This window comes from Calidris pugnax, unplaced genomic scaffold (assembly GCF_001431845.1).
Source record: "Calidris pugnax isolate Ruff unplaced genomic scaffold, ASM143184v1 scaffold58, whole genome shotgun sequence".
Taxonomy (NCBI): Eukaryota; Metazoa; Chordata; class Aves; order Charadriiformes; family Scolopacidae; genus Calidris; species Calidris pugnax.
Genome location: NW_015090868.1, coordinates 7,165,852 through 7,191,436, shown reverse-complemented (window position 1 = coordinate 7,191,436; position 25,585 = coordinate 7,165,852). Strand labels below are relative to the sequence as shown.

Here is a 25,585-nt window from a genome sequence, read left to right as displayed (position 1 = left end):
AAAGAGGCACACTGGCAGAAACTAAAAAGGTATGTAAGGTGAGGTTTTGTTTTAGAGTATTTACTTACTTTCCCCCCCCCCCCCCCAAAAAAAATATGTAGTCAAAGAAATAAAATCTTCCTATGCACTTTTTCATATAAACATCACACAGGCAGCTTTCATTTTGGCACATCCTTACTTCTGAGTAAGACTGATTTCCTTCCTTTGAGTGGATTTGTAACTTTAGCACTATTTTAATCTAGGAAACCAATTTCTATACTACATCCTGTACTTTTATCATCCAAAGACATATGGCATGAGGAGAAAAAAAAAAAACACAACCTGATCACACTGTATGCCAGTTAACTAAAACCTGGTAATATTCTAGTGCTGATCTTCAGAGAAAAATATGAAACTGATACTGCTGTGCAAATTTGTTAACAATCTGTAGAGGCTATGCACTTTTATCAGAGCTTCTACATTTTTCCTGTACTATTATAAAATTTCTCTCTTCAAGGCCCATTGAAGCACAGTTTTCTCTATAAGTAGACATGAAATGGTTCCCTGCGGTGGAGACAGCAGCTCTTTAGATAGTAAATCTTTCTTCACTTTTGTTTTTCCTGCAGGAAATCATGAAGTGCATTACTGACAGAGACACTTACTTGATTTAAAGTAAGATCCTGCTCTGAAGAGTGACTCCACACAAGGCTATGTTTATATTTATATTTATCGCCTCCCAGTGACACTGTAATTGTTTGAGAAGGAAAAGATTATCTTTTCTGGAATAGTATCTTCCAAACTCATCCTAGACCAACTTTTCCCTTTCACTGATCATTACCAGTAATAAAGATACTGCAGAACATGAATATTACTGTAGGAACCACAGGCATGAACGCTCAGACACAGTAGCAAGAGAAAACTATGTAAAACTTTAAACCAGATGGACAAACTTTCAGTCTGACATAGGACACCGATGTCTGGATATAAATTCTTGTGTAATTCAGCCATTTGTAGTCACTCCTCACTTTGCTCTGAATGAAGGAGAGAGAAGAGAATGAGTTAATTCTTTCTTTCACCCACAGCAAATCTTCTAACCTGATTTTCCAGGTGTTTTGTCTTAACTTATTTAACTTAAGCCTTTCAGATGTTGCTTCCACAGGCCCTTCTGGTATTTTCTCTGGGGAATGAATGTTTCCTTCTCCCCTTCATTTTTTTGTGAACTAGAGGTGCTTAGGGTACTGTCCTATAAGCCACAAAACACAGTTGAAGGAAACAATTTTCAAAGGGGAACTATTTCTGGTTGGGACCAGTTCAATGACTACAATTTTCAAAGGGGAACTATTTCTGGTTGAGACCAGTTCAATCACTTTCACAGCCTGAAATTCACAGTATAACCCAAACCCACTTGTATTGCCTCAGATAAAAGGAGTATAACATCCTTACGCTGGCACTTCTGCCAAGGGCCCTATATGAAGAAATGCTGCATTTTCTCCTACTGTTCTTTTACCAAAATTTAATTGCTCATTGGTAGGGCATGCCTTATCTATCCACCCCATGTACAACCAGGGGAGGTTTAGGATGGATATTAGGAAAAAATTTCTTCACTGAAAGTGTTATCAAACCCTGGAACAGGCTGCCCAGGGAAGTGGTGGAGTCCCCATCCCTGGAGGGATTTAAAAGATGTGTAGATGTGGTGCTGAGAGACATGGTTTAGTGGAGGACTTGGTAGTGCTGGGTTAACAGTTGGACTCCGTGATCTCAAAGGTCCCTTCCAACCAAAACAATTATATGATTCTGTAAAACCAGCTGCAGCTGGTTTTATAGAGCAGCTTTGATTTCACCCCTCTACCCAACATACATATTGGCAGGCTGCATTATCCCCTGGGATTTGACAAACAACAGTGCAATGGAGCATCTTCAGTCTTGGTACCAACAGCACGGAATGAACTTGTACTTAACATCATGCAAATACAATTAAAGACTTGTCTGAAGTTTCATCCAAAATAAAGTAAAAACTACCAATGTGATAGTGACAGCTTTTGTGTCCCTACTGTATTTTTTTTTCCTGTATTCTCCAAATACCCACATCAACAAGAGGAAGAGCTGGACAGATTTTTGAAAAGAGGTCCCTGTGTTTCAGAGGTACCAAACCATTTTAAACTTCATTTAAGCACTTGGTGTTGCGACCTCAATTTTCTGCACCAAATTTGTCTCAAAGAAAGATTCTCTAAGACAAATTTGAAAAAAGGGGAAAAAGTAAGCTATGCTTGATTGGATGAGATTTCCAAGTGGTTACTGCAACAACGCTATAGATAAATGGTATTTTTTTTTAAAGCCATTTCAAGTAAAGCTTGAGTAAGGCAATTAGTGTCCACGCAACATGGAAAATTTTGTAAACCAATACATTCCTTTTTAATCATCTGCATTTTGGACATTTGCTACTTTTACTTTACTGTTACCAGTATTGACACTTGTCTTCTCAGGCCAACCAAAGCTTCCCTGCAAAACCCATGAATTCAAATAGATAGTGCAGCCCTGCAATCTTGCCCTACTGAAATAAAGCATAAACTACCATTTTTCCAGTGCCAATGTGGGTTTTTTTACCTAAAAAGGTGGGTGATGGCGGTGTCTAGAATTCCCTCAGTAGCCATGATTTCTATTTACAGTTGTGCCCTTCCTGAGAACATAATAATTCTTGATAAAAATCATTACATTTTCCCTCCCCTCAGCTGTCAGTGCTCAGGCCTCCCCATAAAATCAAGGACCTACATTCTTGAAATGACCCAGTTCCAAGTATCATGCCATATAAGAAAGTGGTTTAACGACACAAATTACCTTTCAAAGCAAAGAACTGATACAAAAGTTCCCAATGCAGACTATTTCCCTTGAAAGCAGACTTCCAAACAAACACGTTTGCTAACAAAACCAGAGAAGATTCCTCAGGTATCTTCACAAGAGCGTGTGGTTTATAGGCAGAGTAGGAGCTGAAAAATTAGGCATTTCACAAGGTTAACAAGTTTGCCGTTGCACACAGTAACACTCTAAAATCGAGAGATGTGTTCTTATTTGTCCTTCCCCCTCTCCTAACTAATCTATTCAGATAAATTGTCATGGCAACGCGATTTCTACACCAAGGATACCAGCAAAGACAAGTCAATTCCCCTCGGAGAGCCTGTGAATAGAAAAAGCCCTGCCCATCCTGATGCTGACAGAGCCTGAAGCTAAATAAATGCCCTTCCCTCTTTTGGAAATAAAGAATTCTGTAAGAATTAATGGTATTCTCCTGATACATTTACCAACTGTAACTCGAGTGTTTCAGGAAAAACTACAGCTTCTTGTTGGCTGACAGCAGTACAGACTGTATTTCTTCCAGATCTCCCCAGTCTCTCCAGAGGAGTGAAAAGCACAGAACACATTCAGGTTTTTTTTCTTTCACTTGCAGCCACATTTCGTATAAACTTCTTTCCTTTCTATAGGAAGACAAGCAGTAATTTTGCAATTTAAGAGAATTTAAGAGAACTGTACTAACATATGCTGTATACAAGCTCTCTTGACACAGGCAGTAGCATGTGTCTTCCACTCCATCAACTGAAGTCTTTATGGTGGCCACATCAACTACGCTGTAGTGGCTACAGAAGCTCTTATCTCAGCACCAGTGAAGGGAGCATCCAACATCCCTCTCACAAAAACGTCCAGTGTGTGCTCTCTTTCAAAGAGATGCTGGATTTGCCACGAGTACTGAACACAATGGATATGTTCCTATGACTCTCAGCAGATGGACCGACCCTCATATTAACAGCAAACATTTACACAGAGAACTTGTAAACATATACCAAAAGAGGGAAGATACAGTTCTTCCATCAGTTTTTAAGAACGCTTTCTTTGTAATAGAAGATCCTTTGCAAATTCCAACTTGGCCCTAGCAGGCAATACACAATTTAAATTTGCAAATTCCAACTTGGCCCTAGCAGGCAACACACAATTTAAATAAAATAAATAAAAAAAAATAATAAAAAACCCAAACAAACCAAAAAACCACATACCACAGCAGATAAATAGGCATTTATTAAAGTTCATCTCAAATCAAACAAAAATTATAATGGACATTAAGGCATCCTGTATTCAGTAACTGTTCATATAGTAGAGATGACTTCTCTTTCTGATACAAGAGAACAAATTAGGGGGAAAAAAAATAAATAAATGTTCTCCCAACCCCTTTGGCAGAATGCTGGCTTCTTCCCACCGTCCCACCGCTCCGTCAGCAAACCCCTCCAAGGAACTCCCATTTCTCCAACGAAAGAGCTACAGAATCCCACCACTCACCGAGACACCTGCAAGAAAGCACTTTCCTCTCCCCACAGACATCCATCCGACCTTCTGGAAAGATGCACGCTGGAGAAAGACTAACAGATGGGTACCGCAGGGAATAAAGAAGACATACTCCTGCTGTAACCACTCATCTGGGAGCAGACTAGAATACTTGGCCTTGCTTTCGCCAGTATTTACTATTTCAGGCAGTAACTAGTGAAAACGGGACCATAGAGCTCTAGTCTGTATTGCAATGTAACCATTTTTATGTTCTCCTTCTACGTTCATATTAGATAAACAAATGACAAAGGTCTTGTTTCCACGGAATAATTTATTTTGATGGATTTTGCTGTCAAGTGACCAATCACTGTTATAGTGCTTTTTTTTTTTCAAGTGGAATAGGAACATCAGGAAATGTTTACAGTATCATCGGGTTCACTATAACAGGATTTTACTACAGAGTAAAATATAAATTAATAAACACTGCAGATAGATAGCACTCTTCACTGCACCACATTGGCTCTCTATATCCTTTGTCACATTCTAACCTTCGTTTAAGGCAAGTTTGTTGTGGGTTTTTTTTTTTCCAAAGAAAACCACATAGTCTCTAGACAAACTTTTGTGACTAGGTTTGCAAGTTAGGAAATCGAGCTTTATAAAATGTTTACTTTGACAATTACGAAAGTTCTTAAGAGATAGATGGTGACCCAAAATTGCACTGTATTAAAAGGTGAAGTTTCCTTGTACCAAAGTCCTTTATTCATCATCTTTAGAACCAGTTTTGCTTAACTATAAAAGAGACACAAAAAGAAAGTATTCAAAGTTTAGACTGCCATTCCATTTATTAGGAAACAAGAACAACATTATCTCCATCTTACATAGAAAATGTGTATATTTAATTAATAATACAGACTGATTGTGCTACCGTACCAAGAGACTGCAAAACATCAACAATTACTTCTTAAGCTTGAACACTAAATAAGCTTATTTCCTAAATGTGAAAGTTGGTTTTAAAAAAACAAAACAAAACAAAACCACAAAACCAAGCTTATTTCCTAAATGTGAAAGTTGGTTTAAAAAAAAAAAAAACGAAACCACAAAACAAAACCAAACCAAAAGCAACACAAAAGCCCAGAAAAACCTCAGAGTACTGTTTCTATTTAATTTGAAGACTCTGCCACCAGCCCTCCAAAATAAAAAAAGATGAAGTAATGGAAAAAGTATCTCCACGCACCTCTGAGAGAATTCCCATATAGAGATTTACACACTACAAAAACAGATAGTAACTTACTATTTCACTCTTTTTTAAAGCTAAATTACTCCTAGATGTAGCGCATCTACAGTGAAATCTGTCTGGAAACCAAGACATCCACTACAAATAGCCACTTTTAACTCAGAAGGATCTGTCCCAAACCCCCATCACTGGAACTGGTGTTAGGTCCTACACCAACAATTACTTACAGTTGTGTAAAATAAAATAGTTTGCTTTCAAAATTGTCAAGCAGCTGCACTGATTTCCACTGAATCAGCAAAGACAAGAGAGTGGAAGAAATCAGCGCTGAGGCAGCAAGTAGAAAAGAATTATTCACTGGAGGAGTTGTGGCAGAGAATGCTCAGGCTTGTAGGAGACAAGAAGGTGCTCCCACTTGGAACAGCTCCCAGCAGCACCACTAATTTGATTTTACATCTTGGTGCCACATGAAGACAGAATATTTGCAGTGCGCTTGGCTAGCAAAGCGCTCTCATCATAAAATTAAAACTCGATTGCACAATAAATAAAAAAGAAATACTAACCCAACAAAGTTCAGAGAGGAATCAAAGTCCTTCTGACTCTAATATTCAGAAGAACTAAACATTTTAGAGCCTTTGAGAAATATGTAAATTAGAATCCAAAACGAGCAACAGTTCTTACTATTTTCTTTCAAACTTTTAATGTTAAAAAAAGATAACTTGAGAATACTTACATGCTGGATGCATACAGAAATGAATAAGACACCACAGAAAAATCCAAACAAAGTTAGGAAGAAAAGCAAGAACAAAAATTAGATTAGTTTTCTTCAGATATAAGTCAAATTATTTTTAATGTAGATATGTAGTATTTTCGTAATACTGCGTATAATACAGTCACGTTACCTTAATTACGTCCACCCAGTTCCATCCTCGCGGGAGCTCCCCTTTGTTATCTGCAGAATAAGGAGGCTTTATTTTCAACACACCAGCCAAGGGGAATCTTTATCTTTCTTTAAAACCAACACACAAAATTCTAAAGATCCAAACCCCTTAATTTCTCCGCCACAAAGCCATGAGGACAAAAACAGATATTAATGTCTTAAAAACATCTTCAAAGGAATTCTGTTTGAATAAAAACACTTCAGTCCATCTGACATTTAATTTAAAAGGCAACTCCAACATGAGCTGGGATAACCAGCAATGATGCATTCTGTTAAAGAACAAAACTTTATGCAGCTTTTTTTTCCTTTATACGGTCAACATTTAATGTGCCAACTATAATTAGGTTAGGTAAATTATATATAGAAATTGCTATCACAGGGTACAACTTCTTGCTGCAGTAGGACAGTATCATCCAGATCATTATTAAAAATTGAGGTTGAACACATAAAAGTCATCAGCAGGATTAGCTGAAATATTAAACACTTTTCAATCAAAAGCCTACCACGTCACTGAAAGCATGAAGTATCTGCAGAAGCACCTCTATTTTGAGGATACAAACTAAATTAAATGCTTTAGTTTGGGTCCCAAAACAAATACTTTGATTTAGAAATTATATTTTTAATAATGTGAATTATTTACAAGGACCCATCAACAAAGCATGTCTTCTGTTGAAAGTGAATTTTTAAAAGTCCCAAAAGCTCTCCTCCCACGAGTAATTTCTGAAAACTTCACTTTTGTCACAAACTGAAATGAAAAATTAAAACAAGACCAATGACACCTTGAAATCCAAACTCTATAAAAATTTGCTTTGACCAGAACTAACATCTCAGACAAGAAGAATTCATCTACCAAAAGCAAAATGGAAACCACATACTTGAAAGTAGTTAATCTCATAAACAAATGACTACTGATTTCAATGTTAGCTATATCACTGCTATAAAATTTAGATTTTCATACTGCTCAAACCAAACAATATTATAGGGAACAAACCTGTTTTATCAGCTAGTTTTCGTTTCTGGGTTTTGGATAACTGCTCCTTTTTATCTTTTTTCTTACTTGCTGGTACATCAGGAGTTCCAATTGCAATACTATTGCTTACTGAAGTCTGAGGAGGATAAAAATGGTTGTTAATATTTCGCATATTAGTTCCACAGACACCTCTGCGTGTGGTTACTGAACCTGACATACTGAAATATATTGACTGCCAGAAAGAAGCAATGCTGTCAGCAACCTGCAGCTTTTAATCAATGTATAATCATTATTTTGGTTTTAAAAAACACGTCTTGGGGACTGGAACGATTCCCTTTCAGAGATGCGAAGGGTACCTCTTACATTTTTTTAAATTTAGTCTGAAGGGATTCAGACCTCCCAACCATGGAAACCATTCCTCTTTTTCTCAGAGCAAATCTGCAGCACCACAAAGGCCAATAATGTCCTCACACTGAAGCCACAAATAGACCCAGCCTGACTCATGCAACACCCTGGAGGTGTACTTATGCAATCCAGTGCATCCCAGGAAGGTTGCAGTAATTTGCCCCCGAGCAGATGCCTTTCATCTCCATTTCAGCTCTCTTTCTGCTCCAAGTTCTCCATTTTTATGTTACTCTGTGGGACAGAACTGCAGCCCATAAACATTCTGGTATAACAGCAAAATAACCATTAAATATAACAATTGTGGCACCATACTCTGTGTGTCACTGTTTAGGCACTAACATGTGTACACATGTGTGCACAACACACCAATTAACAACTTCAAGACAGAGCTATGAAGTATTTAAAGAGTTGTAATAACCGTCTTCTACAGTTTTAAAAGCAGGTGATTAAAATCTGAATTTATCTACTTACCACAGTGTTAACAGGCTGATTTTCCATGAACAACTCTTTATTATCTTTGGCATATTCAAAAAGCGTGTATGTCATTGCAGTTCCAAGATTTGCTTCAACTTCTACCATTAACTTATCCAATATACTTCGTTTAATAGCTGAAGATCTAAAAGAAACCATAAAACTCAACTATAATCTAGACAGATGAAGAAAAGCTTCTCAACCAAGAAGCCCCTCCCATGTAGCAGGCTAGACAGTGAAGCTGTCAGAAATACCTACATTGTGTTGTTGAAGAAAGCATCCATGGATATGACTGGTGCTGTTTGTGGGTATGTTTCAGGCCAAGAAACTTCTATTAGAAAGGCTTTGGGATCTCCATTTTCACCTATCTGAAGGGAAATGAAAAACTTTATAAATTAACAGTATCCAGTCACTTGTTCAGCATTACAATGCCATATATGCAAGTCTTTCACTTCTGTAAGGCTATTTAAATTCCTTAAGGTAACAACTGTTTTTATAAAATTATCAGTTAAAAAATAAAGCTGTTATCTGTAAGAAAGTATCAAATTTATTACATCAATATTAACCTCTATCCTGCAGTTTTCATCCTAGGAAAAGCAGCAGAAACATTCAAAGCTCTTTTTATGAGGTTTTTGGTGTTGTGCTTTGGTGTTTTTTTTGTTTGTTTTTTTTTAATCACTTGGTTTTAAAAGCTACTTTGTAGCATCTACAAGTCAAATATAAGGCCAGAAAAGATGAAGTCTTCTTCCTCCCCCCTCCACACATCCAACCTCAGAGCAATACGAAAACACAAAGCAGCAATGACATAAAGACAATGATAAACTAGTGACCTAAGACAGCAAAAATAACAGTTAAGAATTTCAATATTTACATCTCATCACTACAGATATTTTATTTCACCATAATAAAGAATAAGGAGTAAAAGATTTAAGAAGTCAGTAGAATGAGGCTGGGTTTAAAAAGTTTAACATAAAAAAGGGCACACTTTAATATAAATTATCATGCACATCAAACAAATTAAGTGAACCCAAATTACATATACAATCCTTACAATTATGTTAAATTAAAGAAAATACAACTTTTGTTTTTTAAAGGTGCTACTAAAGGTGTGCTATACAAACAGAAATAACCGTTTCACACAAGGATTTGGAAGATGTGCAACAAAGATGGTTAAATCTATATTCCAAAACCACAAGAAAATTCTCCCTTATTTCCCTCATCTTAGAATAGTGAAAATCCGGCTTCACCAAATTATGTGGTATAGCTAAAAAAAAAGGTCCTAATCAAGGTAAGGCTACTGTACTTTGAAATGAAAAATAAATGAAGGAAAAAAGTTGGTGTTTTTTTTAGTTACAGTGTCTGTTTCAGCAGAGTGGACTAACTGAGGTTCAGAAGTATCTGTTTTAGAGGTGAAACAAATAATAAATCAAGAGGGAATCTGCAACATTTACCAAGACATCACCTACAATGTTGCAGCCCAGTTCCCACAGCTGCCCAGAAGGGAGCTGGCGGGAGGGTTTACAGAGCTCTTCTTTCAGGAAAGCTCTGCCTGTGCACTGCCCAAATCCCTACAGACAGCTGTGTGACCACGCTCCTCTTTGCCAGTGCAACCTAAAAATGAGTACCCTTACTTGATTACAAAACAGCTGCTTTGTATGTAAGATCCGTGCAAGACAAATGAGGCTCAGAAAAATGGCATACTAATTCTTACAATCTTCTCATGAGCGTACTTGCACTAAGCCTTCTTGTAACACAAATTCTTCTTCATGGGAACGATGCGCGATTGCCTTTGTCTGACACTAAGTTTTACGGTATTTACATTGAGTTCTAACTTCTGACAATTATTTTTCATCTAATAAAAACTAGTAAAATGTTGAATGATACACTGTAGCCTTGTAGGCACGTCACATTTGCTCTTTTGAGGAAATTAAATTCACTAATAACAGTCCTATCAGTGAAGGAAGGCTGCACTTACATGGATGGGATTCAAGTGCTATTAATTAAATTGACTTATCTCATTCCAATTACTGATGTTACTCTGAAGTTACTTGAGAAGTCATGGAAAGGTTATTTTAGATGCCTCCTTCTCACTAAAGGGATATGGCATTGTCAGAAGTCTCCATTCTGTCTCATGGGTGCCTAAGTTTTCATCAGTAAAGTTCTCTGGCTGTCCAACGATCTGCCTCAGTCCATGCCCAGAAGAACTTACAGATGTTTAAATGTGAGAAAGCAGGCAAGAATTTCATGCCACAATCTAGTGATGTATTTCAAGCTCAGCACTCTCTGTATGTTTCTGCTGAGCAGATCACATCAGTGCACATGCCCAAAGCATTTTGTGGATTTCCTCTTTAGCAGATAGACGAGGAACATCAACTACCCCTGGACAAGCGACTAGAACCTTGTAACTGAGCAATAAGGGAGATTCAGAGCTTTACATATAGAAGTCTATAGGTATATATGTATATATCCATATATAAGTGACATTTCTGTCCAGCTCATTTAAGTATTATTCACTGTCCTGGCTCCTTCAGCCAGTTTGACAGTTCTAGCTATGCAGTACACAGACATGCAAGTAGGAGCCTCACTAAGGGACAATAAACCCATGCTGGGAGCAGGTTCCTAAAAACTATGCATTGTGCTATCAAGCATCACTGTACCAAAGATCCTGAAAGGATGGCCTATGGAAGAAGCCTTTTGTTATGGTTTCAACAACACCTTTACTGCCCATCCAACACCCGTTTGTTCTAGAATAACCCTGGCACCTCAACTACAAGGCAGCAGAGGAACTTTGTGGGGAAGCCTGCGCCGCAGCCACCCGCAGACCTTCACCTTGCCTTACCCTGTACTGGAAGGAAACGGGGCTAAGCTCCCTGAAGCACAGGTCTCCCTCGTAGATGGAGCGCAGGGCTTCCAGCTCCATCTGCGGCAGGGAGCAGAGAAGGGGGGTTACCGACCCCAGCCCCAACACCAAGCTCCCACCCAACCCCGAAGCTGCGAAGTGCCCCCCCTCCCCTCACAGGCAGCGTCCCCCCACCCTCCCGGGCCTATTCCCCCTCACGGTCTCCTCACCGGCAGCGTCCCCCCAGCCTCCCGGACCTGCTGCCCCTCACAGCCTCCCCCTCCCGCTCACCTCCTGGTCCTCGTTGGCCGCCATGGCGCGCGGAGATCCCGCCCTTCCCGTCACGGCCGCCGAGGCGGGGCGGCCCCACCGGCGGCCCCCCCGGACACACCTCCCCTGAGGGTAGCACGGCTCACCCGGCCGCTCGCTGCGATTGGTCCTCTCTTCCCCTCGTCACCTCCTCTCCGCCTCCCCATTGGCCCGCTCCTCTAGCCTCCCCTCTCTTCCTTCTTCACCTAACTGGCTCCTTCGCTAGTGACGCAACCGCGCGGACCCTCTCTGATTGGCCTGGCGGCGGAGTTGGAGGCGCCGATTGGTCGCTTCCGCTGTCCGTCCCCCGCCCGGCGCTCGCTTCCTGAGACGGCGGCCCTCCCTCGCCCTGCCCGCCGACGCCTCCCGTGACTGGCGGCCGGTGCTGAGCCCCGGCAGCGAGCGGCGCCCGGGGAGGAGGAGGACGGGCCCGGCGCCCTGTCAGCGCCCGGCGGGGCCGCGGGGAGCTGCCGCAGCCCGGGGTGTGGTGGGGAGTGAGCGGCCGGCCCGGCCCGGTCCGGTCCGTGAGGAGCTGCCTCAGCCGCGGAGGAGCGGCCGGCCTGTGCCGCGTTGAGGGCCGCACTGCCCCGCAGGCCGCCTCGCCCGGTCGCAGGATGACCCCGACGCAGTGGGACTTCCCGGTGGAGCTGTGCTGCCGGCCCATGGCCTTCGTCACCCTCACCGGCTTGGACGTGGTGTACAACGCCGTGCACCGGGCCGTCTGGGACGCTTTCTGCGCCAACCGGAGGGCCGACCGCGTCCCCATCTCCTTCAAAGTGCTGCCCGGCGACCACGAGTACCCCAAGTGCAGGACCAAGGTAGCCACCGGTCTGTGGCACCGGCTGCTCGACGGCTCCTCCGTGCAAAAAGCCCCGGGGGAAGGGGGGATGCGGGAGTCGGTGGCTCCCTGAGGGGAAGGGCAGTAGCAAGGGGCTGGGCTGAGCTGCCTGGTTTACCGAGTCAGCCCTCAGAGCTCTGTAATTCTGATATATATCAGCCCTTAATGCTCAGCCCAGCTTCTGCTGCCTCTGTCCCTGCTGTTGGAGGGGAAGTGGGGGAGAAAAATTGTCAGGGCTAAGGGTGTTGTGACAAAGTGCTGAGGAGGCATGGAAAGCCAGGGAGCCTTAGCTCTTAAGGCAGAGGTAGAGAAAGCCAATAACGACCCGTTTTTTGAAGTACTTGCAGTTCGTTTACTCAGCGTTGAGCTGCCTGGTTTACTGAACAGCCCTTGCACTGCTTAATGCTCAGCCCAACTTCTGCTGTCCCTTCCCCTGATGTTGGAGGGGAAGTTGGGCAGCTTGAAGCCTGGGAAGAATTGTTAGGTCTAAAGGTGTTATGACAGAATGCTGTGGACACATAGAAAACCAGGGTGTCTTTTCTTGTAAGTCAGGAGCAGAAAAAGCCACTATGACTTGCTTCTTAAAGTGCTTGCTGTTCATTTACTCAAGCATTAAGGCACGCTTGTAAAATTTGAGTTTTAGTGAAACCTAGAATCTGACTCTGGAGAAACTAGATATTTGAAATTGGAGTATTTTGAAAAAAAAATAATAAAGCCTTTAAGTGACAGGCAGAAGAAAGAGTATCTCTGCTCTCCTTTCCACTTTGCAGTGGCAGTTAAGAAGCAATGTCAATGGGTTTAAGCATTGGAAAACTACATAATTCTGTGATGCTGGCAAGGAACAAGAATGCTAATTGAATTCTCCTGGATCTGCTTAAGAACCCCCTTTTAAAATAAATCTAATTTTTCACGAAGGTGTGTGAAACTTGCTTCTGAACTTGACCTTTTTCTCCAGTCTGTCTGGAATGTGCTGTTTTTAGTTGGCAGTGCCTCAGGCCATGATGCCAGGGAATGAGGTGTGTGTCTTGCCTGATAGGAAGCAAAAGCTTGAGGGGAAGAATGTTAAAGGAAAGATGACAAACTTATCCACAAGGGACAAGAATGTAGAGGAAATTCCCCTTCTGCTCTACTAAGAGGCTGGTAAATGGATTTGGTAGCTTGCTTTAATAACCTCAATATTTTCAGAGGACGTCCTATGAATGGTATATCCCAAAAGGAATCCTGAAGACTGGTTGGATGAACAAACACCTGAATTTGGTTCCAGCACTTGTTGTGGTGTTCTATGAGCTAGACTGGGATGAGCCACAATGGAAAGAAAAACAGTCGGAATGTGCCACTCGAGTTGAAATTGTCAGGTAGGGTTTTTTCACTTGGTGCATAATGTGCTACAGGCTGATGGACATGTGAATTGCAGAATCCCTTTGGCATTCTACGATATATAAATATATTTTTTTTTTTCTTGGACACAAATTGAGGGGAACTTGAGCTTTGCTTTTTGAAGTTCAACTGACAGTAAAGAAACTTTGATTTACTTGTTTTTAATGGTTTATTTTTAGGAGTCATATAAGTAAAAACAGCCCCTGTAATTTTGCTTGCTAAAGTCTGCGCAACTACTTTGTCCCATCTGACCAAAGAAAAGAGCACAGCCTTCTGGGGATGATGCAGCATGCTGTTGTGTTTGGTTGTATTTCTTATATAACATTCTTGCAGTGCTTCTATCTAGACTGATTTTTTTTTTTTCTGGATTACTCACAAATAAGAAGTGAAACCTTGACACTGTGCTATGTTGTTTTTATTTTAGGCAAAGTTTGCAGGGAAGAAACACAAAAGTTGCTGTGGTTCTGATCCAGAAAAAGACACCGTTGCCTCCAGGTACTAGAAAACTCTGTGCACAGTTGTGGGGATCTCATTTTTCAGAAGACTGGATGAACTGAGCTGACTATAGTTTGTCACAGTATCTGCAGCTCATAATATAATGTTATCTACCTAGAATAAGTGCCTCGTAGCTGCAGGAGGGTGTACAGATGGAAAGAGTGCTCAGGACCCTAAACCTTTGATACTTTTATCCTCAACTTCTTCCTGTGAAGTCTGAGTTAATACACAGTATAAAAAAAAAAATAGTTCTCTAGTGTACAACATGTGACATACCTTTTTGTAAGCAAGTTGCATTTTACACATTGTTTGTTATCAAGAAAAGCTGTAGAAACACCGAGAACTCCAAAGAAGGGTATTTAGTACCTACGGAAGCCTTTTAGGGTAACTTGGTTTTAATCAATAACACTTTGGAGTCAAGAGCAGCTGTGAAATGTGATGTGTTTTGACCTTATTTTTCTGTAGAGCTGCTGCTTCAGCAGTAGCTGCGTGCTTCCTAGTGTCTGGCAAACCATTTTTTGTCTTAGTTTTTTCTCTACCTGCTATGTATGTTTGTCTTTTTCTGGATGCTATTGTATTTCTTGAGACAGAGGATATTTAATTCTGTGAGAGAGAAGTTACATCATACTTGTAGGTTGTGGCTAGCGAAGCCGCTCCTAGAAAGTTTCTGCAATGTATTCTGCTGGATGAAGCATGTAGTGCTCTGAAAGAATGTGGTCTTAGTTTTATCTACATTAGATATTTCCATACCTTGGACTCATCAAGCTTTTAGAGTTTGATGTTGCAGCAGTGCATCTCACTTACTTGTGCTTTCCTTGACTTCACCAGGGGAAGATGTTATTGCATCGGAGAGGGCAGCGGCTTTGTGTAACGCTTGTGATCTTTCTGGAAAATCCCTCTTTGTACTTCCACACACTGATCACCTCGTTGGTTATATTATAAGGTAAGTGACTGTAAAACACTGTTTTGCACTGTTTGCTAACAGAGATGTTGGGAGAGTTGGTAGGTTGGGATGCCTGCTATGTGGCATGCTCGTTGCAGACCAGCAGTGGATGTTTTATCTGCTTGCTCGAATTCTTCGGGTTGTTCTACAACCTGACAAATTCTCTGTGAGGCTGAGTAATGACTGTCAGATACTGCTTTTGAAGAAACATTCCTATCCTCAAGTTGGATAGAGGCAAAGTGTGCTTTTTCTACCTTTGCAGTGGTTTTGGCCCTGCTGTTTTCAAATAATTTTCCCTACTAATAATAATTTTGTTAGGTATAACTCTGTATTAGCAGATCTTTGCTTTGTTTTTTTTTTTCTCTCCACTTCCTGGCTCTATAGGTATCTCTCTCTTTATGCTCAGTGGCATTTAGCTGGTTGCAAATACTATATCTTTGTCAAGGTATACTATGCCTTGGGAATATAGGGCTATATCATTAGGGATTTATAGCTCTTAATACACATTTTTAAAAAAATGTTTGGGCATATGGTCATGTCAGAATTCCTGGTATTAATCTTTTTGGTTTGATATTTTATATTGAGATTTCATAGTAATAAAAGAGAATAAATTTATTTATTTATTACCCTTCAGACTGGCTTGTCTTTTCTTATATGGCCACAATATACTGCTAAAATAAGTATGATGGGTAGACTTCATTTATCTTGTCTTCCTTTTGTGACTGAACTCATAGTGAACAGTTGCTGTCTGTTGCTCTGCCTCATTGTTTTCATTGCTACCCTCTCTGTTGTGTGGCCTCATAATCTTATTTACTGCTGCTTTTTCCTTCCCACTCCTCCCACCACAGTCCAGCAAATAAGATCCTGGACCTGTTCAGACTTATCCCAAGAGCCTCTGCAAAACTTGCTTGTTTTGATTGAGGCATCTCTCTACTTTCTGTTGCCCTATAAAATCTGGATAGCTTATCCACAGACTTTCTCACATTAAGTACTAGAGAATGTTGTATGAGAAATCAATATATAAACCTCTCTAAACCTACTTATTCTGCTTTCATGCTACCCCTATGTAAGGTTTTGTATGAAGAGTTTTTGTCTGCAGACTCTTGCCCTGTGTGGCAGCATAAAGACAACCTCAGTAACACTTCAAGCTACTTTGCCAACCCTAAAATAAGGATGATTAAAAGTAACTTATTCTGAAGAGTTTAAAAACTTCTTTGGATGGGGGAGAAAATTATTAAAACTAATGAGCAACTTTGTTGCAGGTTGGAAAATGCTTTCTATGAGCACGCACAGACTTACTATTATACAGAGATACGAAGAGTTAAATCTCATAAGGAGTTCTTGAACAAAACCACTCATCAGGTAATGTTTCCCTATTTTTGAAATATTATATTGCATGTTAAAACATGAAAATAAGGGGGGATTTGTTGCTTAAACTTTTTTATTCCCCTCCTTCCAACTTGAGATGCCTTCCTTCAGTATAGGAATTAAATCTGGTTTCATTTTCTGCAACTTAAACTTTGATTGTTTTTGTTCTTACGTTTATTTTTCTTCCTGTATCTTCCTTAGAGGAAAAGCCTACAGGAAGAGCCACAGCCTTAAAATTAAGTTCTCTGATTTAAAATTTTAAAAAATTAAATTTTCTATATGTGGGAAGTGCTTCCCTTAGAAGCTCAGAACTTAAGCTTGCCCTTGATTTGTCTTTTAGCTTTTGCTTTTCAAATTGTTAAACATCTGCTCAGACATGCAATGTTCTGTTGCAATTGCCAGCTTCCCTCTCTTGGAACAATCAACCCTGGTGTAGAGGTTTTGGGGGTGTTACAGAGCCTCTCCCCTTTTCCAGGTGAAAAGTTGGGAATAGATTAAATCTGTTGAAAGATCACTGCTGCGTCAGGGTGGCAGAAAGAACTATTAGGAAACAGTTGCATGGTCAGTTTTTCAAGTCAACTGCTACATTATGTAAACCTCTGGAATTATCACCTCTATCTGCTTTGTAGGTAACAGGTATGTTTGGATGTTTGTGAATGACGTGCACTGGTTGTGTTTTGCAGCTTTTATTTGTTAGACACCAGTTCAAAATAGCATTCTTCAGTGAGCTGAAGCAGGATACGCAGAATGCTCTCAAGTAAGAGTCCCTTAATCTTTCCTCACCCTCTCTACCCCAAATTCCTGCTAAGCCATAGACTATGACAAATATTTTCCTGAATGCAGAACTATTTAAACATGTATGTAAAGGGTGAGCTCTTCACTGGGAAGCGCTTTACTCTGATTGGAAGGCTGTCTTCTGCTGTCAGCAATTCTGTTTTTAAGTTTTATTATCATGTATGATTTAACTCTGATTTAAGTATTCCTCTTTAGAAATTACAGAACTGCCTATAATCTTGTGCATGAATTGAGGGCTCATGAAACAAACATGCTGGAAATCAAGACCATGGCAGGATTTATAAACTACAAGGTAACAAGTGTACTTTTAATTTTTCACAACCTTTACTTACAAATAAAAAAAAAGAGTTGATGCATCTTTAATGTATAAATGTTTACAAGTTCAATTTTACGTTGCTTTTAAAGAGATGGATTAGAAACAGCTGTCAGTGGAATGCCAGTTACACTGAAACTTGCAAAGACTTCTGAATTCCACACAAAAGACAGATCCTTAGCTAAAGTTTGGGAGTACCTTGAAGGACTGGAGTTCATTTGAGATGCAATCATCTGAAAGACTAGATTTTCTTTGACTCTCACTCTGTGCAGGGTGAATGAAAACAAGAGTTGCTTGTTCCTTGAATATATTTTATCTTGCAAAGCTTAAGCCAGTCTAGTTCAGTTTCTGCTTGTTAGGAGGAGGCAAGTAACTCTTTAAGAATTAGACCATGCTTCTGTGATATTCTGGAGGCTTCTAGGTAAAACAAAACTATCCCACCATTTACAGCAATCCTGGGGTTGGACTCCATCAGATTGCTTTTGCAGACTGCAGGCTTCAAAGATAATGATCTTCTTAGTGGCTCTGCAATTCTGTCTTGAATTTGGCCTTGAAGGTCTCTTCCATTGATGACTTGGAGGAGAAGGGGAAGAAAAATAATGTTAGATGAAATAGGGAACCATGGGTTCAGGTGTAGTACATCATGCTTTCCTCCTTCTGTTTTCTATGCTATTTGAGCCCTTCAAGAAAGACGTAAAATTGGTTTGGGATTTTGTGAGTGTCATCTTTGGTTGTGGTTTGGCTTGTTGTGTGGTTTGTTTGGTTTTTTTTAAAGCTAATCCTTAGCAGCCTAACACTGTTGTTTGGGTTTTTTCCTCTTATTTTGATTTCTTCTAGATCTGTCGCCTCTGTTTTCAGCATAATACTCCACTGGATGCAATTGCTCAGTTCAGGAAACACATTGACTTGTGCAAGAAAAAAATAGGAAGTGCAGAACTGGCTTTTGAGCATGCTGCCTGGATGTCTAAACAGTAGGTTTTTGCTTAATAATGTTTCTGATTTAGTTCTTGTATAACCTTCTGAAGTTTCACTGTTCTACTTGACTAGGCAAGATACAAATTCTAAGCTCTTTATCTAAGAAAGAGTTACACTAGATTGTGAAAATGGTTTGCTATTATTCTATTTTGCATTGACTGGTTTGCGTAACCTTGGCTATGAATTTTTTTAATAGATTTCAAGCTTTTGGAGACTTGTTTGATGAGGCAATTAAGCTGGGATTGACAGCAATTCAAACGCAGAATCCAGGTTTCTATTACCAGCAGGCAGCCTACTATGCGCAGGAACGGAAACAACTAGCAAGTATGCTCTGTAACCATGATGTAAGTTGGGAGGGGAGAAAAGGCTTTGCGAGTAACCAAATAGTCAATTAACTAGTGCTTTAGTCTCAAATGGTAGGGGAATAATCTGTAATATGTGTAAATGAAACCTAAGGAAAGGATTATATGTTTTTTTTATGCTTATTAACATTACAAGTATGTGTTACATATCAGAAAAGTTACTCCAGAACACATGAATTAGTGTTTATTTAATTACAAAAAATTCTGACATGTTTTTAAAATAATTACTACAAAAATGGTGCATTTTCTACATTTCTGGATACTTGAAAACTTACTGTTTTGTTTTGGGGGTATATTTCTCTCTCCATGTGCTGTATTTAGTGACCTACAGGCATCAGAGAAACAAGCATTAGTATTAGTGTGTGTGTGGGGGGGTGTGGTGTTGTTTTGGGGGTTTTTGGCTTTTCTTGAGACTTGCCTGGCAGAAAGTGTTGCATAGGAAATTAATCTCTGCAGTCAATTAACCATACATGCTAATTACTTGTAACTACTCTTCACCTGACATGTCCCAGTTATTTAAAAATGTCTTTGTTCCTATTGGTGCTATTTGTTATTTTTGGGTTAACTTGTTAGAAACTAGTTTTAAAAAGGATTACCCAGTTGTTCTTTAACAGTATTTGAGATGAAAGAAGGTGAATGAAGTGGGATGTCAGATTGAATGAGCAATATTTAAATGTTTGGGTTTCCTAAAGTACTATTTTTGTGCAGGTGGGTGGAAAGGTTTTATGATTTAAAGCAAATTTCTTCTTTTATGTGGATGTGTATTGGAGCATCAAATCACTTTTAATGTTTTAAAATGAAACATTTTTTGTGACTCAAGACTTCTGAATTCCACACAAAAGACAGATCCTTAGCTAAAGTTTGGGAGTACCTTGAAGGACTGGAGTTCATTTGAGATGCAATCATCTGAAAGACTAGATTTTCTTTGACTCTCACTCTGTGCAGGGTGAATGAAAACAAGAGTTGCTTGTTCCTTGAATATATTTTATCTTGCAAAGCTTAAGCCAGTCTAGTTCAGTTTCTGCTTGTTAGGAGGAGGCAAGTAACTCTTTAAGAATTAGACCATGCTTCTGTGATATTCTGGAGGCTTCTAGGTAAAACAAAACTATCCCACCATTTACAGCAATCCTGGGGTTGGACTCCATCAGATTGCTTTTGCAGACTGCAGGCTTCAAAGATAATGATCTTCTTAGTGGCTCTGCAATTCTGTCTTGAATTTGGCCTTGAAGGTCTCTTCCATTGATGACTTGGAGGAGAAGGGGAAGAAAAATAATGTTAGATGAAATAGGGAACCATGGGTTCAGGTGTAGTACATCATGCTTTCCTCCTTCTGTTTTCTATGCTATTTGAGCCCTTCAAGAAAGACGTAAAATTGGTTTGGGATTTTGTGAGTGTCATCTTTGGTTGTGGTTTGGCTTGTTGTGTGGTTTGTTTGGTTTTTTTTAAAGCTAATCCTTAGCAGCCTAACACTGTTGTTTGGGTTTTTTCCTCTTATTTTGATTTCTTCTAGATCTGTCGCCTCTGTTTTCAGCATAATACTCCACTGGATGCAATTGCTCAGTTCAGGAAACACATTGACTTGTGCAAGAAAAAAATAGGAAGTGCAGAACTGGCTTTTGAGCATGCTGCCTGGATGTCTAAACAGTAGGTTTTTGCTTAATAATGTTTCTGATTTAGTTCTTGTATAACCTTCTGAAGTTTCACTGTTCTACTTGACTAGGCAAGATACAAATTCTAAGCTCTTTATCTAAGAAAGAGTTACACTAGATTGTGAAAATGGTTTGCTATTATTCTATTTTGCATTGACTGGTTTGCGTAACCTTGGCTATGAATTTTTTTAATAGATTTCAAGCTTTTGGAGACTTGTTTGATGAGGCAATTAAGCTGGGATTGACAGCAATTCAAACGCAGAATCCAGGTTTCTATTACCAGCAGGCAGCCTACTATGCGCAGGAACGGAAACAACTAGCAAGTATGCTCTGTAACCATGATGTAAGTTGGGAGGGGAGAAAAGGCTTTGCGAGTAACCAAATAGTCAATTAACTAGTGCTTTAGTCTCAAATGGTAGGGGAATAATCTGTAATATGTGTAAATGAAACCTAAGGAAAGGATTATATGTTTTTTTTATGCTTATTAACATTACAAGTATGTGTTACATATCAGAAAAGTTACTCCAGAACACATGAATTAGTGTTTATTTAATTACAAAAAATTCTGACATGTTTTTAAAATAATTACTACAAAAATGGTGCATTTTCTACATTTCTGGATACTTGAAAACTTACTGTTTTGTTTTGGGGGTATATTTCTCTCTCCATGTGCTGTATTTAGTGACCTACAGGCATCAGAGAAACAAGCATTAGTATTAGTGTGTGTGTGGGGGGGTGTGGTGTTGTTTTGGGGGTTTTTGGCTTTTCTTGAGACTTGCCTGGCAGAAAGTGTTGCATAGGAAATTAATCTCTGCAGTCAATTAACCATACATGCTAATTACTTGTAACTACTCTTCACCTGACATGTCCCAGTTATTTAAAAATGTCTTTGTTCCTATTGGTGCTATTTGTTGTTTTTGGATTAACTTGTTAGAAACTAGTTTTAAAAAGGATTACCCAGTTGTTCTTTAACAGTATTTGAGACGAAAGAAGGTGAATGAAGTGGGATGTCAGATTGAGCAATATTTAAATGTTTGGGTTTCCTAAAGTACTATTTTTGTGCAGGTGGGTGGAAAGGTTTTATGATTTAAAGCAAATTCCTTCTTTTATATGGGTGTGGGTGGAAAGGTTTTATGATTTAAAGCAAATTTCTTCTTTTATGTGGATGTGTATTGGAGCATCAAATCACTTTTAATGTTTTAAAATGAAACACGAACCCTTTTTTTTGTGACTATGAATGAAGTGGGATGTCAGATTGAATGAGCAATATTTAAATGTTTGGGTTTCCTAAAGTACTATTTTTGTGCAGGTGGGTGGAAAGGTTTTATGATTTAAAGCAAATTTCTTCTTTTATGTGGATGTGTATTGGAGCATCAAATCACTTTTAATGTTTTAAAATGAAACACGAACCCTTTTTTTTGTGACTATATTTGCTGAATTTGCAGTCCTCTGTGATATATCCCAATCCGGATCCCCTGGAGACGCAAACCGGAGTGCTTGACTTCTATGGGCAGCGACCGTGGCGGCAGGGAATATTGAGTATGTTTCTGTGTCTTGTTTCTGTGTCTTGTATCTGTGGAATTCAGACAAAATTCTCTAGCTGCTGATCCTGACAGCTCAATTAATGGGAGTCAGCATGTAATCCTCCTTTAAAGACTTTATTTCATTTACTGTAAATACAGTGCTGTCTAACCTCTCTTATCTTCAAGTCTTACTGTTTTAAAATTAGTTAGAATCTACCACCAGGCTTAAACAGTTCAAGATGAAAAGAAGCTTTACGTGTTATAATATATTCAGGTGGTTTTTGGTTCCAGCAAGAGTTCATAGTCTTTTAAAGCCTTATAGAGCTCTTTGCATGTTGGCATTCTCTACTGCTAGAGAAACATAAGCTTGAATCCTTACTTGAGATCAGATAGGAAAACAGCTACAAATTTGTCCTAACATATGCATTTTAAATGTTAATAGATGCAGTCTGAAGACTAGGTTGTCTTACTGTAGTTTGCTATTTTTGGGTAGCTTCGGATAACTTTTTTTTTCCAACAGTTTTTTTCCAGAATTTCCCTTCTAGAACATGAAGGATGGATGAGTTCTTAAAGTGCTAGGAAAGCCCGTTTCCTAGGTGAAAGAATGTTTAAGAGTTTGAGTGTGCTTGAGTTGGAGCTTGCATTGCATATAGCTCACCACATAAAGAGTTCCCTTTAGGTCTGGACAAAATACCAATTTCATGGATTTTTCATTGTCTTATGCAGGTTTTGATCTTTCTGATCCTGAAAAGGAGAAGTTGGGGATTTTAGCCCTACAGCTGAAGGAGAAAAATGTCCTTCACTCGGTAAGTTTTATTCTACCAAAAAAAATATCTATTTTCTAACATTATCCTAATGTTTACGTATATAATGATATCAGTAATATTTTTTCTGTTAGGAGCTAATAATTGCTTTGTTGAGTAATGCTGTAGCGCAGTTCAAGAAATACAAATGTCCAAGAATGAAAAGTCATTTGAGTGAGTATAGATAATCAGATGCATATTTTTAAATTCATTTTGCGAAGACTTTCAGAATTGATCTGATACGCTTTATTTTTTTTTTTCTATTAGTGGTTCAGATGGGAGAAGAATATTACTACGCTAAAGATTATACCAAAGCTTTGAAGTGAGTACCACCCATGATTGCTTCTTTCATGTGCTGCTGTTCTCACTAAAACCCCATGCCTTATTGCTATGGAATAATGCTGGAAGTTCATCTAAGATGCTCCTGGTACCTGGATTTGATTGAAGCACAAGCTTTGGAGTCTACGAACTCCACTTATATCAAAGAAAGCAAAAAAGATATGATGAGTCAGTTAGTAGAGTAGAAAGACTTCCTGCTGTAAGCTGTTGTGGGCATTTGACTTATTGGGCAAATATTATTTATTTCTAGCTCACTGTTTGAGTTGTCTCTTTCTCTCTCATAAGTGATTTATGAGGCTTGCCTGCTACTGCAATGAGAATAGTTATATTTAATTCCAGACTTTGTAGTTATAAAATTCAAGAGATATTGAAATGTAGCGGAATTTAATGTGTAAAATTCCATTTTTCAAATTCACTTTGCTGCTTCATGACTAATATCAAAAGCTGCTCAGTATTAAAACAATATTAAGGTGTGTAGTTTTGCCTGATAAAGATTGATGCATGTGTTGTTTGAAACAATGAGGTCTTTGAAGCCCTTGAATGGAGCAGGAGATAGGAAGTAGGAGGGAAAAGAAACATCTCAGCTTAAGGAACATTTAAATTCTTCAATTTGGAGGGGATTTTATTGTGGGGTTTGGTTTGTTTTTCTTAAAAGGTACCACCTACTCAATAGTAAAGTGTATTTTTAATGCAATGCTGGACTAAGACTCTTCTGTCCAGTTGGTGTTTTGCTAGTTCTTTCTGTGAAGGCAGGTAACAGGAAAAAGGCTAAAAATTGTTCTAGCCCGAAATAGAAAATTCGTGAAATGAATGTGTTTCTTTATAATAATTTCCTGCTGTTTGCAATAAATCATGGCCATATGTAAACAGTAGGCTTGAATCTAGCATTTATATTAGCGAAGATGAATTTTGTATTAATGATACCAAATAAATGTGAGCATCTAAAAAATATCGATTAGCGAAGATGAATTTTGTATTAATGATAAATAAATTTGAGTGTCTAAAAAATATCAGTAAACTTGTTTTTCTCTCAATTTTACTGTGTTGCAGGCTCTTGGATTATGTTATGTGCGAATATCGCAGCGAAGGATGGTGGACTCTGCTGACTTCCATATTGACGACAGCTCTGAAATGTTCATATCTGATGGCCCAGCTGAAAGACTATATAACGTACTCTTTAGAGCTACTGGGTAGAGGTATTCTTTTAGGAAATATACTCAGCCTATACAGAAAAATTATAGAGCATGTATTTGGATGTCTGACAAACCCCTGCCAGACACAGAGCTTACAGTACTTCAAATGATTTGCCTACAAAATCACTGTATACCTGTGCTGAATTTTTGCTGCCTTCTCTCATATGCTGGAAGTTGAATTTTCTTGCTCTTCTATTATAAAATTCATTGCGTTCAAACAGATAGTGTCAGGATATTGGATATACAAGGCTTTGTTTGGCACTGTTCAAATAAAGTACTGTGAATTTCCTGAGCTTTGGCATAGGGGAAGAACTGATACCACTATTGGGGTAGGTGTGAGTAAAAATGGGTTTGCAGCTTCTGTTAGCTGGCCAGGCTACTCTGTATTAAAGAATAGCCAATGAGACAAACCTACCTTGCCTTATCTTCAAGAGAAGAATGCTTATTTTAATCAGTCCTTCTTTCCTCTTGTCTCCATCTCTAGTTGTTGTTTCTAATATTATCTGAGCTGACCTCTTTGCATGTTCTAGACTTTTCACCTGTTTCAAGAGAAGAATGCTTATTTTAATCAGTCCTTTTTTCCTCCTGTCTCCTTTTTTCCTACTGTCTCCATCTCTAGTTGTTGTTTCTAACATTATCTGAGCTGGCCTCTTCGCATGTTCCAGGCTTTTCTACTGTTTATTCCATTTTTAAACATAAATAACAAGAAGGGGTAGGCATTATCCTCTTGGGATTTTCTTCCAATAAATTAGGAAATGCTTGTGTCAGCAAAAAATATTTTACTTGGCTCCAGTAGAATTAAGAGGAAATGCTTAAAATGGTGTCAGCAAAAAATATTTTACTTGGCTCCAATAGAATTAAGAGGAAACAGTTAAAATGGGGAAGTTCTGAAAACTGGATGAATCCTTTGTTACTGGTAGATGTATATTAGAATATTTTTTTCCCCCATAATGTGTTTTTTGAAATATGCACTCTAAAGGAAAGATTTACTTTTAAGTTCAAAAACAAAACGAACTTGCTTCTATCTTGTAATCCTTGTTTTTGTTCTGTTTGCCAGCATCTACTCTTAAAGAAGATCAGAAATCTCGAATAGAAAAAAATCTGATAAAAGTTCTAATGGTAAGTGGCAAAACTCCTATTACCCTTTTAAATAATCCTAG

General features: G+C 39.0%; 2 protein-coding genes and 1 long non-coding RNA gene across 4 annotated transcripts in view; 1 reads left to right on the top strand and 2 right to left on the bottom strand.

The window, feature by feature from the left end:
• Positions 1-658: 658 nt before the first annotated feature.
• Positions 659-2,940, bottom strand: LOC106890013. The gene is made up of 3 exons (XR_001412447.1): positions 2,815-2,940; positions 818-1,010; positions 659-724 (listed from the first exon to the last, which is right to left on the bottom strand). It is a non-coding gene; the product is annotated as an uncharacterized LOC106890013 (long non-coding RNA).
• A 1,086-nt stretch (positions 2,941-4,026) lies between these two features.
• Positions 4,027-11,561, bottom strand: RWDD4 (RWD domain containing 4). 2 transcript variants are annotated; one of them, XM_014945661.1, is made up of 8 exons: positions 11,435-11,561; positions 11,144-11,224; positions 8,563-8,672; positions 8,305-8,449; positions 7,450-7,564; positions 6,421-6,470; positions 6,252-6,254; positions 4,027-5,076 (listed from the first exon to the last, which is right to left on the bottom strand). In XM_014945661.1, exons 1-8 carry the CDS (start codon positions 11,456-11,458, stop codon positions 5,044-5,046), a joined length of 561 nt encoding a protein of 186 aa, XP_014801147.1. In that variant the 5' UTR covers positions 11,459-11,561; the 3' UTR covers positions 4,027-5,043. The 2 variants fall into 2 exon arrangements, with proteins under 2 accessions (XP_014801147.1, XP_014801146.1); XM_014945660.1 differs by lacking the exon at positions 4,027-5,076 and having other exon boundaries at positions 5,349-6,254.
• Positions 11,562-11,796: 235 nt separating this feature from the next.
• Positions 11,797-25,585, top strand: part of TRAPPC11 (trafficking protein particle complex 11) — a 28,424-nt gene continuing 14,635 nt past the window's right edge. The window contains exons 1-15 of the mRNA XM_014945627.1: positions 11,797-12,270; positions 13,476-13,645; positions 14,092-14,162; positions 14,991-15,105; positions 16,368-16,467; positions 17,157-17,230; positions 17,464-17,560; positions 18,419-18,552; positions 18,753-18,900; positions 22,013-22,106; positions 22,817-22,896; positions 22,989-23,067; positions 23,161-23,215; positions 24,283-24,428; positions 25,483-25,544. Coding sequence (XP_014801113.1) covers positions 12,067-12,270; positions 13,476-13,645; positions 14,092-14,162; positions 14,991-15,105; positions 16,368-16,467; positions 17,157-17,230; positions 17,464-17,560; positions 18,419-18,552; positions 18,753-18,900; positions 22,013-22,106; positions 22,817-22,896; positions 22,989-23,067; positions 23,161-23,215; positions 24,283-24,428; positions 25,483-25,544 — 1,629 coding nt within the window. The 5' untranslated portion in view covers positions 11,797-12,066. The remainder of the gene's footprint in view (positions 12,271-13,475; positions 13,646-14,091; positions 14,163-14,990; positions 15,106-16,367; positions 16,468-17,156; positions 17,231-17,463; positions 17,561-18,418; positions 18,553-18,752; positions 18,901-22,012; positions 22,107-22,816; positions 22,897-22,988; positions 23,068-23,160; positions 23,216-24,282; positions 24,429-25,482; positions 25,545-25,585) is intronic.

Excerpts from the sequence above, each read along its gene's own strand:
- RWDD4 (XM_014945660.1), bottom strand. The coding sequence starts at position 11,458 with ATGGCGGCCAACGAGGACCAGGAG. Across the intron at positions 8,673-11,143 it reads CCGTTTCCTTCCAGTACAGG|ATAGGTGAAAATGGAGATCC; the intron begins GTAAGGCAAGGT and ends ATTTCCCTTCAG. Across the intron at positions 8,450-8,562 it reads GCTTTCTTCAACAACACAAT|ATCTTCAGCTATTAAACGAA; the intron begins GTAGGTATTTCT and ends GGTTTCTTTTAG.